The sequence below is a fragment of the Montipora foliosa genome, chromosome 6 (genome assembly GCF_036669935.1).
Source record: "Montipora foliosa isolate CH-2021 chromosome 6, ASM3666993v2, whole genome shotgun sequence".
Lineage (NCBI taxonomy): Eukaryota > Metazoa > Cnidaria > Anthozoa > Scleractinia > Acroporidae > Montipora > Montipora foliosa.
Window position 1 is genome coordinate 72678652 of NC_090874.1, and position 12500 is coordinate 72691151.

The 12500-nt window shown below is 40.0% G+C and overlaps 2 protein-coding genes across 2 annotated transcripts in view; both read right to left on the bottom strand.

Annotated features, from left to right (window-relative positions):
• LOC138006290 (acidic phospholipase A2 Cc1-PLA2-like) overlaps window positions 1–685 on the bottom strand; it is a 14766-nt gene extending 14081 nt beyond the window's left edge. Inside the window, exon 1 of the mRNA XM_068852528.1 lies at window positions 526–685. Within this exon, the coding sequence (XP_068708629.1) occupies window positions 526–603 (78 nt within the window). The 5' untranslated portion in view covers window positions 604–685. The remainder of the gene's footprint in view (window positions 1–525) is intronic.
• A 5961-nt stretch (window positions 686–6646) lies between these two features.
• Window positions 6647–12500, bottom strand: part of LOC138008367 (transcription factor cwo-like) — an 8212-nt gene continuing 2358 nt past the window's right edge. The window contains exons 2-4 of the mRNA XM_068855682.1: window positions 10683–10787; window positions 9838–9955; window positions 6647–8678 (exon numbers count right to left, since the gene is read on the bottom strand). Coding sequence (XP_068711783.1) covers window positions 7588–8678; window positions 9838–9955; window positions 10683–10787 — 1314 coding nt within the window. The 3' untranslated portion in view covers window positions 6647–7587. The remainder of the gene's footprint in view (window positions 8679–9837; window positions 9956–10682; window positions 10788–12500) is intronic.

Sequence of the window (12500 nt, forward strand, 5' to 3'; positions counted from 1 at the left end):
CTCGATAGAATGTGATCCACCCTTCCACGGTTCTCCGTCGGCTTCCGGCATCGTTCCGCTCCGAGTAAGCACAGTGTAAGCATAACGATTATATCTCGTGTTGGATGACTTATGAAAAGTGTGGTATTCTGCAGTTTAGCGGTCAATAAAAAGGAAGGTTAAACTGTTTAAGTTTATATTTGTACGAAAGATATCGGCCCGAGAATCGTGAATTATAATATGTCATTTTTTGACGCTTAGCGAAACACGTTGGCTTACGCAATTTTTGTCAGAACGTTTGGAAACGCACGCCTGCCATGTTCCAACTTAAAATGTTGTCTCTTCAATCGAAAATGTAGAGGGGTACCTACAGGGCATACTTCTTTGTTTACATTCATTTAAACGTCATACTACTACAAGCACGATCAGTATCTTGACATTGTCCTGCGCAAAGACAACCTTCGACACCCAATTATGTCAAAAAAAAATCCAATCAAATGTCACCCAATTTTGTTCAATTTTTTTACATCTAAAACCAGAACTTACCTTGAACGAAGCTGGAAAGGAAAACCAAAACATAGCTATTGAAACAAGAAGAATGACAGGACTTAGAGATGACCCCATTTTAACTTGATAATCGGCAACCAAAGACAATATTCTGCTAAGTAGGATATGTCAGAGAAAGTGTTTGCAAAGGGCGATTTTCAGAATTTTAATATGTGTAACTCAAACCTCTCTTAATTTGAGTGACTAAAAACGTTGTTAGCCAATGGAAATGACCTTACGTTTATGGTTTGAATGACAAGTTGCCAGATTACTTTCAGATGCTTAAAATTTCTCTGCTGTTTGACAAAAACCCTTGTTAGTTATTGAGGTCTTCGAACAAACTAAATATGAAAGTCTCAGTTTAAGTGTTAACTGTTATGTGAGAGACGTGGATGCACTATGGGTGGCCTACGGCCGCTTTACCAGATGAGTGTCTTCAATGTGGGAATGAGGTTTTTTTTCTCTTTCCCAGGATATTTCCACTGAAATCAATCAGTACGATTGCCAGAAATCAACTGCCAAGTACACGCGTTAACGCTTATCTCACACGCCTGTGTGATGGAAGACACGATCACATGCACACAGAATTATTTCTCATCCGCTATTCAAAATACTGGACACACTTGCATGACAAATCGAATTCGATTTACACTCAAATATACTCGATTGAACTGCACCGGGTATTTTGTTGGAGTCTAAAATCAAAGTCAGTTCGACGGACTGGGCACCTATTTGTAATTCGGAATTCATCGGAGCATTTTCGGGAATCTTCGGCGATATTCGGAAATGGTCGGGTTCTACAGGTACAAAAACAGGATACTTAACTAGAAACGTACGCTTCAAATTAACGAAGGTAAGTCATAATTTTGTGCCTTTTCATGTACAAAGGAAAAGTAACAGCTGACAAAGATCTCGAGTAGCCCCTGCGTAATTTCTGGAAGCAGACTTCACGGTGTTATATAAACCTGCCCTCCGTCGTTCAAATGAGGGATTGCGCTACCCACTGGATCGAGATGGTGGATGCGTTAATTACCCTTTGAACAACCAGATGCAAGGTCTTAATAAAAGACTCTGACCCTGAGAGATTCAACCATCGCGTTTACGGAAAACGATCATTCTCGTCATCGGAGCCTCGGATCGACCAAAGGCTCTGGGAAACTGCAGGAGAACATGCGCCGTAGGGTTCTTATAGCCAAAAAATGGCTATACATTTGAACCTTACGGCGCCTGCTCACTCCTCGTGCTAACATGAATGCACCAATTAGAGACGATTTTCATTGTTCTTCACGAAAACCAATGAGAAGACACTTTGTTTCAGGGTTCCCCAGAGCTCTTCTCTCCCGGATCAGTCAAGTGAAGAGCTCTAGGGTCGAAATTGGGGAAACGGCGAACTTTGAACAAAAATTTGCATTTCACGGTTCAAAACAAAAAAAAAATGGAAGAAACTTGTTTGTTATCAGCTTAATTTAGGCATCAAGTACTTTTTGGAAAGTTAGACAAGTTGAAGGAGATACTTTTCAAGCTTTTATGACGAGAAGCAGCCTACCATTTGTCGTTTCACATAAACGTCATGCTTAATCTCGTCAAAAGTTTAATTAATAAAGCCGTTCGATACTTACAACGGCATCATTTAATGAAATATTCAGCAGGCTGCTCTGAGTGCACTCTCACGTCAGTCCATTTCTGAATTATGTGCACACTAACTACTTTAAAAGTAAGCTAGATCAATTATGAAACTTTGAAGACTGTCAATTGGGGCCTGTCTAGTTAAGCTCGATTACATCTTGCTCGTTTAGATATTACCTTAACGTACTTGTGACAGATATCCTGTGGGGTTACTATTGACTATTTCAGCCACTCCCTCGAGATCGATCATCCTTCCTCGATCGGTTGAGGAGTGTGATCTCCTTTCCCGAAACAGCGGGTGGGGGTGGAGTCTATATTGACCAGTGACAGGAGTCCATGACTGGGAGCGTACAACTTCATTGTATTTGTGGAGCCAAGCTTTTACAGACCCGGAGTTATTTTTAGATTGATTTTCCCGCGAAACCAGACCTTTCCAGCAAATCACAAGTTTTGCACGAGACATTATTACCCATGGGATTGAGAGTGGTCACTCGTACCAGTTGTACTGCTAATCGCAACTATCGACAAGGTTCCAAATATTCCACTGCATGTTTATTCACTCATCTTGTTTACAGGAAAGTATTCGAAATCTATTAACAGATTAGCATTATAGTTAACAAATGCCGGGATTAACAGACATTAACAAAGAACAGTATTTACATACCCATTGGTGTCTCTCAAATCTGCGACTAGTAGTGTCGGCTTCAACGATCTTATCTTATACGTAAGGCATTGTTACGTCATGTCACATAAAAACGTCACGCATTAATTTCGTATTAGAACGAAACACTCCCCCGGGCACGAAAAAGTTATAACTACAGTCAAAAGTCAAAATATACTGAATTCAACTCAAGGACTTATTTACGATTATTAAAGGAAACAATCAGTTTTTTTTTCTTCAGTTTCCTCCTTCGGTATAAGAACAACCAACTTGTTCACTGCTCGCTCGACGGTAACAAAGCCTCTTCCGTGATATTCATTGACGGCTTCCCCCGGTTTGGGATTCTTGTACTGTACTTGTACTCTTCTTACTCTTCCATCTTCCCCAGGAAATGTCTTGACGACGACACCAAGTTTCCATTTTTCTTGCTCCTTCATTACAGTCATTGACAAGCTTGTTGGTAGCAGCTAAAGCCCTGGCAGCGTTGGCAAATGGCGTTCACCAACAGAGGTGGAAGGATTGAAGCGTCAAACCCTGAACCTCCTTGACAGATTGTAGCCTTTTTACGGCCTCAACGAATCAGATCTACCAGGATAGAACCTTGAAAATTTTAAGGAAGAGTGTACGATTTGTTGAAGCCGTAAGAAGGCTACAATTTGTCAAGGAAGTGCAGGGTTTGACGCTTCAATGGTAGTAATGGTAGTGAATTTATATAGCGCATTTTCTATTAAGATATTCAAATGCGCTTTACAAGCAAGGGATCTATGGGCGAGATCGGACATCAGCATATATAGGCGCCCCTGGCAGCCGCTATCAGTCCATTAGCGATCTCACCCAGCACATGAGTGAATGAAATGAGTCCTGACCACAACACCGGGAGCTCCATGCCCTACTCTTTACGAATAGTGTGTGGGTTCTTTTACGTCCCACTGGGTTGTGAGCATTGAAAGGTTGTGAGACGGGGCCTACGGTTTATAGTCCTTATCCGAGAAGTCTTAACCATTTGCGGATGTAATTACAAAGGTAGCACTTTCTCCTCAGTTATTTTAAGACCCTGAGTGTTGGTCCGGCCGGAGTCGAACTCACGACCTCCCGCATGACAGCCCGATGCTCAACCAATTGAGCCACCGGTGCGCGGTGACTAGTTCCTAGTCAAATCTTACTTCAGTAAGAACCAGTCTAAAAAGAGCCGAGCTTGATCTGTGAAAATGCTGGTACACAGACCTAGTATTGGAGTTGTACGCTCCTTGTTAGTGGTTCCCGCCGGTGATTAATTTAAAAGATGTCAAAATGAAATGAACGATAAAGATACAAAGTTTACAGACAAAGTTTAACAACAACAACAAACTGAACTAATTAAACTTATAGTAGTAAAACAAAAGCAGAATTTATATTTGAGATAACAAAGGCCACTTTGCCATGTCTTATTAACTCTACAACACCGTTTTGCGTAATGGTAATGTTACGCTACCAAATGAAACACCAATAATGAACGATTATTGCGCTTGTAGGAATTTGCAGGAATCCAGGCGCTTGTAGAAATTTCACAAATCCACGCGGGGCTGCAGGAATCCTGAAATAATAAGACAATTAATACTGTAGCTTTATTTTTGTTGAATGGTCATTTGCAGGTTGCTTTTTCCAGTTTATTAGCCAAAGATACTATTAATTAAGCCCGGTGCTAACTATTGACAACAGCAGAAGGACAAGTATCAGACGATTCACAAATATTCAGGGCGACAAATTTACCGACTCTCAACTGCATGAGTAGCTTCATAGCTCACTTGACTAAGAGCACTCCACTGGCATCACAGAGGTCGTGGGTTCGAATCCCGGGCCGTTTAAGTCACCTGAATTCTTCAGGTGTCTATAAAGAGGCAATTGCTTAAATTGTCTAGTTAGTTCGATCATTCGGAAAACTGCCTTGCAGGAAAAATATGACATCATTGCAGGAATCCGAAGGAATTTGTAGGAATCTACTACCATATACGGTGAACGGAAATATTCAATAATCTTGTTACGCTTTTCGCGGTACGTCCGTTGCTTTTATTATGTCTCACAAGGACTGGGAACTACCAAATTCACGAATTTGATTGGCTGACATTTAATTATGGAAGTGCCAAAAGCATGATGAGAGCAAACTTTGGCAGAATTAAGTTCAGCTCATCACCACTCATCGCCGTTCGCAAGCAAAATGTCAATTAGTACAAAGCAGTTACATTAACGAATTAAAGTGTTTTTGTTGCCATATAATAAAAATCTTATTAACCGAGCTTAGTCAGTCTGTTTGGGAGAATCTTGACACCGGTCGTATGTACAGACCTCAATGCGTTCGGTCTGTACTCACGACCTCGGTCGAGATTCTCCCGAACAGACCTCCTGCTTGGTTAAAAACAAGACGCACTCATTAACGTGACGTAATAGGTCACCATTGCAACTAAAGAGTCATATAAGAAGGATAATTTTTTGAAACTTTGCAGAGTTATCTTACCCTGCCAATTACTTTCCAGCGATAAAAATGGGGGGTCACCGAGTTTGTTTTGAGATATAAGCGTTTAAATACAAAATATAGCTGAATATAGTGATTATTTACAAGTCTCTTCTGTAGCCACAGTAACCTACTAAGTCACATTAAAGAGTGCTTCTTGTTTTGGTGCCATGCTACTGCAGTTACGCGAGACAATTCTCCCAAACAATACAATTTGCTAACTGTTGAAACTGATTTGAGTCTCCTTTAAAGGGGCTAGGTCACGCTATTTTAGGTAATTTTGCTTAATTTTGTTAATTATGAGCTCTTAACGTCAAATTGGCAGAGCAAGAGTCTTTCATTTGCAAAATCACGGCCACATAACAACTGAGAATGATTTTCCAGCTTTGTAAATGACATTTTGATATAGACTGATATCAATTTGAAAAAAGGTGGGCCGACGTTTTTCAAATTTACCCAAATTCAATCCATTTCAGTCCTCTCCAGTTTTGTCAGTCCATGTCCCTTCTTGGCTTTCCTGTGTTTTGATAGAGTTCTTCTATAGTTTTGAACAGTTATTTTGATATTTTAGTTAATTCTATGACCATTCGATCAGTGCTGAAATTGCCTAAAATTGCGTGACCTAGCCCCTTTAACGCTTCACGCGAATCGGTCGTAGTTTAGAGATACAGACAGCTAAATTGCCAAAATCGAAAGCGTTTCCTGATCAAGAAATGCACAGAAATTTACCACCCCACGTCTGGAGTTTAATTAATCAGGCTTTGAGCTGCTGAGCCAATCAAGAATGATAAAAAGAATAATGCGCATAGCATAAGCTGGTGAAACGTATTTACTAAACGCTATGATTGGTTTATTTTGTCGTCTGCGTAAGTTGTGACTATCGGAAATAAATGACTAGGTTTTGGTTTGCAACACCAAAACTATATCTGCCACTAGGACAGGTGATAACACTGGTCTGAATACAAATGACATACCACATTTTCCTTGAAGTCTGAGGGTGCACCACAAAATTGAGCAAGAACAAAAATACCACCTCCTTAGGGTATAAGGGGGGCAAAGCAATTAGCCACCCCTTTCAGCCCTTAGTTCTCTTTAATGGAAGTAGGTTGATTGAAATGCGGCGATTTTTAATAGAATGGCAGAAGTGACGACGACTGCTAAGCTCAAAAACTCACGCCATCTTTTTCGGCTAACGAAGAGCAAACCCAAAACCAATCGTTGCTTGCAGACGCAAATCGTTGACCAAACTTATACATGTAGTCTTTTCATCGCGTTGTATGCTCGTTCTGTAGTTGGTTCAAGTGAATCCGTAGAATTTGGATTCAAGACATAATTGGAAAAGCACCAATGGATAATAATTTTATTACGGGTATATGCAGTTATGTTATTGCCTTGCAATTTATTACTGACAAATGACAATTCTTCTTCGAAAGTATGTCCCCTTCTTGTGACGTTCGCCACAGAAAGCCTTTAGTCGAAGATCATTTCACGCCAATTGGCCTTGAAACAATTGGGCCGAGAGCGTAAATAAGTAACGTTGATAACGTTAAGTTATTAATTATTTTTATTTATTTATTTTTTGTCCGTTTTGATTTTTTTTATTTGATTTACAAATAAAAACGCGATACAATTATTTGTGAACCTCTTACGAACCATGCGCGAGGGCCGTATTGAGGAACATTGGCTCGAGGTCGTGACAGTACGGACTGAGCGCACCAAGGTCCGAACAAAAACGAGCCGAGGGCCAATATTCCCCAGTCCAGTGCCGAGCAAGTGAAGTTAGTAAGTTGTTCATTATATGGCATCGTTTCTTTGAGCGATCAGACACTTCTCCGCTTGTTGAAACTTTCATCAGCGAACTTTGAACGGTAACCTGTACATGTAAAACTAAATTCCGCTTGCGATAATCCTACTTCAGTGATAACTGAAAACAACTAACAACAATAAAATAAATTCTACTTTTTCAAAACTACTTGTGTTTCGCTCAACTTGACTGAATTTCCCGGGTGGGGAGAAAATACGGGAACGGACCGTTTCCACGGTAATGGTCCATGCTGTAAAATCCCGACCGAAAACCAGCCAATCAGACTGCTCCATTTAGCCCCAGAACTGATTGCCATATAATAAAAGTGTACACTGCCGCGGTTGATTAATATTAGAGACATGTTGAGGAATAATCTTCTGAAATATAATTCTTAAATCCTTGATTTCGTGTCTTTTAAAGACAAAACATGTCTCAACCTCAAAGAGCCGTTTATTTTTCACGCAACTACCGCTATTTTAAAAGTTACTGATATAATTTGTCTGTTGAGCTGCAGACATTAACCGATGTACTCTCATCGTCATTGCTGGATGAGTCAATCTCCTTTGTCTTCGCTTCACACTGTTTCCGACTTTCAGCGGGCTCTTGTTTGCCCATGGAATTGCGTAGACCACTCATTCCCATCATACTTTGGGGCGTGAGAGGTATCCCGTAAGGGAAACAGGGATATTGAAAACTCCCCATCCTCATACAGTTCAATGCTGCCATGTGGCCATTGGGAGACGAATTCAAACGTACTCCTTTGACTTCAGCAAACGGAGGTACTACAGGCAAATGGAGAACAACTGGAAGGTAGTGAGTACCGGATGGGTGGAGGGCATATGTTGCTGCTGTGTACGGGCTGGCGACGTAAGGGGTTCTTGGCGAGATAGGAGTGGCAACGAAAGGCATGTCAAGGCTACTGTTAAGCAACTTGTGGTTTCCACCAGAATTTTCACTTCCACATCTACTGCCATCCACATCTCTGTCGGACATGTTGCCATTAGAAGAAGTGTCTTTTCCTTTGTCTACAGCACAGCTTTCCATATGGGAATAAGGAGAATCATTTCTAACCAACGCACTCCCCACCCCTGCAGATACCTTACTTTTCTCTTTATTTGGAATGGTTGTTTCTTGTGCAAAATGACAATTGTAGTGATCACTTTCGCAAGAAACGCTCAAACTTCTCTCAACTTCCTGTGGACGTTGACGGTAGCTTCCATTGCTGTCATAGGGATCATCTTCGCGCATACGCTTGGATAAGAAATTCTCACTGGAGGAAGCCTCGCCCGTATAGGTTCTTTTGCATGACAAGGAATGGTGATCTACCTTTGAGGGCGAACTATCGGTTCCACCGTTGCATGTTTCATCAGACTTTCCAGACATGAGCTGCAGTTCCTGCTGAAGATGACCCATGAGTCGCCGAAAACAAGGTTGTTGGAGATCCATGGCTTCAACATTCGTGAGACAGTGAAACACCTCTTTTATGCAGTCTTTAAAACCATTACAGTAGTTTGAAATGACCTCAGGTTGCTCACTGGGTGCTTGCTCGTTTGTGGTTGTTACCTCCTGATGTCCTGTAACCGACAAGAAGCACAATCCATTATAACGAAAAACTAGAGAATCGAGGCAAGAAAACGAGAGGGGTCGTTGGCGTTAAAAAAAAAAACAACAACAACAACCAATAAAAAGCAGCCGTCTAAAGCTGGACAATATACATCGTGATGTGACAATTAAAATTACATGACAATTAACAGAGGCCCACTTGAACCAACCCAGAGGTTAATCCGGTTCACATATTCCTACATGCAGTTGCTTCCTCTGTAACTTAAGCAGTATCTGATCAATGTAGATCGAAGCAGCATAATTTACCGGTGCTTCTACATTGCAACGTGGAATCCCCCTCCCCAAATATACATGTAATACTCGAGTTACGAACTGAACTACGAAACTTTAAGCTCCTAATTTGTCGAAAAGGGCAAATGTACAGAATCAGTACTCTTTTGGAAAGACATAAAACTTTGATCGCTTGAAGCATAGACAGGGGCACCCAACGTCAATTTTCGGAAAATATCTGTTCGGAAGACGATTTGAGATCTAGAATTTTCGGAAAATTTGTTGTAAAATTTCTTGCTTGCCTGCCTCTCCTAGGATTTTCGAACATATGAAAAATGGTACAATTGCCTATTTTAAAAGGATTTTTACCCTAAAAAGGTCACCTAGAATTTTCGGGAGCCTTTTTTCTGGCTAAACTTTTCGAAAAGGTAAGTTTTGATCCCTATAATTTTCGGATCACTAGACTTTCAGCTAGGAAATCCGAACAGATGAAACTTTTTAGGGGATAAAATTATGCCTATATCTACCGTTTAAATACTAATATACGTTTAACAATGCTATGTTTAAGTGGTTTTGAACAATATTGTTGGGTGCCCCTGGCATAGAGGCATGCGTGTGAGCTGTTCAACTTGTAATGGCTCCTAATCCGTACAGGGTTATGAAATTGCCAATAAAACAGGCCACAGATTTTTGCTGATTGTTAACTCGTCCATGAAGACCCGTTCTCAGTAAAAATGTGAAATAAAAAGTGGGGGGTTACTCTACTCATTCCGGAGAAAATAGCCATTCCTTGATGGATTAAGCTTGACATCAATGAAGATCGGCCATTTTTTTAAATCATGTCTTCAATTCATTTATCAGGGTAAACAATAATAACTATTTCATTCATTATAAGATCACCTTGATTATTAAGGTTATAATCGTCCCGTTTCTCTGAATCTAAGTCTTGCTTCCCAGTGATTTCCTGGAGTTTCTTGATGTAAATGATTGTTTTCTCCAAGATCTCCGCCTTTTCCAGCTATAGTAGATAACAAGCAAATATCACTCAAATTAGCAAACGATGTGTTGTGCTACTAAGGTCATACCATATACCAAATGAGGTTATTCTCCTATAATATAACAGGGTTCGTACTCTTTTAAGCTCTTCAAATTCCATATCTTTCAATGACTTTTCCCATATGACCTTCTCTAGCTTTCCATGACCTTAAGTTTAGCACATCACATAACAAAATTTTCCAAACTATAGCCTTATTTTAGGATATTTTCTGACATAACTCAGTTCAAATTTGAAAAAAATAACGACCTCTGTCCGCCAAACTTCTGATTGTTTGCTAGAAACTCGTCTTTATTTCATTTTATCCCTCTTTGATAAACTGCAAATTGACTAATATACCATTTATTATTATAATTTTCCATGACTTTCCATGACCGACCATAAAATTACATGACTTTCCAGGCCTGGAAAATGAAATTCTTACACTTAATGACTTTCCAGGTTTTCCACGACCCGTACGTACGCACCCTGTATAATAATGTTCTTCCCCCTGTGGTTTTCAATTATGGCTAAACTGCACTAGGTTGATAATTAGGCCCCTGGTCCATCTCATAGCACCCCTTGTAAACAATCTGGACACTGTTCCGTCTCTAGTGAGTTAGAATAACTTTTTCAACCTTTGACTTTATAAAGAAAACCTGAGCGATCATCAAACTATTTGTTCAGCTCCCAGCATTGTCATTGATGTTACCTGTTTTGAATCTGATGAACTTGGCAAGAGCTGGGCTATTTCAGACATACTTATATTCATTCTATCTCTTCTTCTTTTTTCAGTGAGTTTATGGGAATACTCCACCTGTAGAGTGCACAGGAGAGAAGAGATTATTTATACATGTATTTATGCACATATATATTTGACTCTACACAAGTGGAACATGAATAGCACCACAGTGTGAAGCTTGAAGTACATGTATGAGTTGAACCGACTTCTGGTTTACTTCAGTAAGCTTTGCAGGAGAAGGCAAGAGCAGGGGACCTTACAGTTTCCCTTTGAGAATGACAATATGACAATGACAACAAGTTTATTTGAGATGCAAAAAAAAAAAAAAACCTGTTACGATAGGCCAACCCTATATTGAAGTTTCCCTAAATAAAAGTATAAGTCATATAAGGACAATGTACAATAAAATGTATAAAACATGGAATTGGAAATTATTTACAAACTTATTTGGTAATGACAATCAATACAAGCGATAGAAAATCTAATGCACTCTTAAACGGCTCATGCAGCCTCAGCCTCAGCCTCAACAATAGACCCTGGTAGGCTATTCCAGTTCCGCACAATTTGAATAGGAAAAGAGTATTTACATGTATATAGATTGCACTTAGCTGGCTTAGTGTATAGCTTTTATGCCATTGGGTGGTTTACATGGGTTGAATTGCACTCAATTAATCTTTATGGCCAGATCCAGGACTTTACTGGATGTTCATAGTGTGATCACACAGTTAAGGTTGCTTACTACAGTTTTCCTGAGAAAAAAACTCAAGTCATTAAGTAAAGTACGATCGTCCGGGTGAGTGTAGTCCTGAGAAGGACTGTTTGAGATGACATTGACTGACGTTTCGACAACCTGAGCAGAAGTCATCTTCAGAGTCAAGATGACTTCCGCTCAGGTTGTCGAAACGTCAGTCAATGTCATCTCAAACAGTCCTTCTCAGGACTACACTCACCCGGACGATCGTACTTTACTTAATGATATGACTCCTGGGTTCAAACCATTTACAAAAAAATCAAGATTTAGAAATGTGTGAAATTAAGGCAACAGGATGTCTCTTCTATTGATGTAAAATGTAATTTTACCTAACAAATAAATGTAAATCAGGGGAAAATGCTAAATATAGTGACCAAGCTCCTGGAGGGGGGACTGGAACCTAGACACTTCAAAGGCCTTTTCTCAAAAAAACTAGCTGCATGACCCCACTCTAAAATTTTAACCCTGGTTGTACGGCTAGCTTTTGAGAAAAAGGCATTTGAAATGTCTAGTTTCCAGTCCCCCCTCCAGGAGCTTTAGACACTATATTTAGCATTTACCCTGATTTGCATTTATTTGTTAGGTAAAATTACATTTTACATCAATTGCAAGACCAACACTTCAGAAGAGACATCCTGTTGCTTTAATTTCACAGATTTCAAAATCTTGATCTTTCCCTTCAGAAAACTGTAAGCCACCTTAAGCCTATCCACATGCAGACAACCCCAAGGATGTGAGAGCGCATGACGTCACATTATTTTGAGACAGTTGTAATGACCGATTTAACTGATAGAGGAAAATGTTCCATGAAAACTTCAAATCACGATGCTTCTTTTAGAAAATTGATTTTATGGACAGCCACATAAATAAAGTTCACTCATTGACCCACTATTTTCTGCATTGTACTGAGCGGATCTGATGGGTTTTTGGGACGCTTTGATTTCCCTTTCAGATCTGACGCATCGTCACATGCAATATAAATAGACATGGCCTGCAACTTCCAAGATCGCTCATGGCCGAGTGCCTCCAGAATTTAG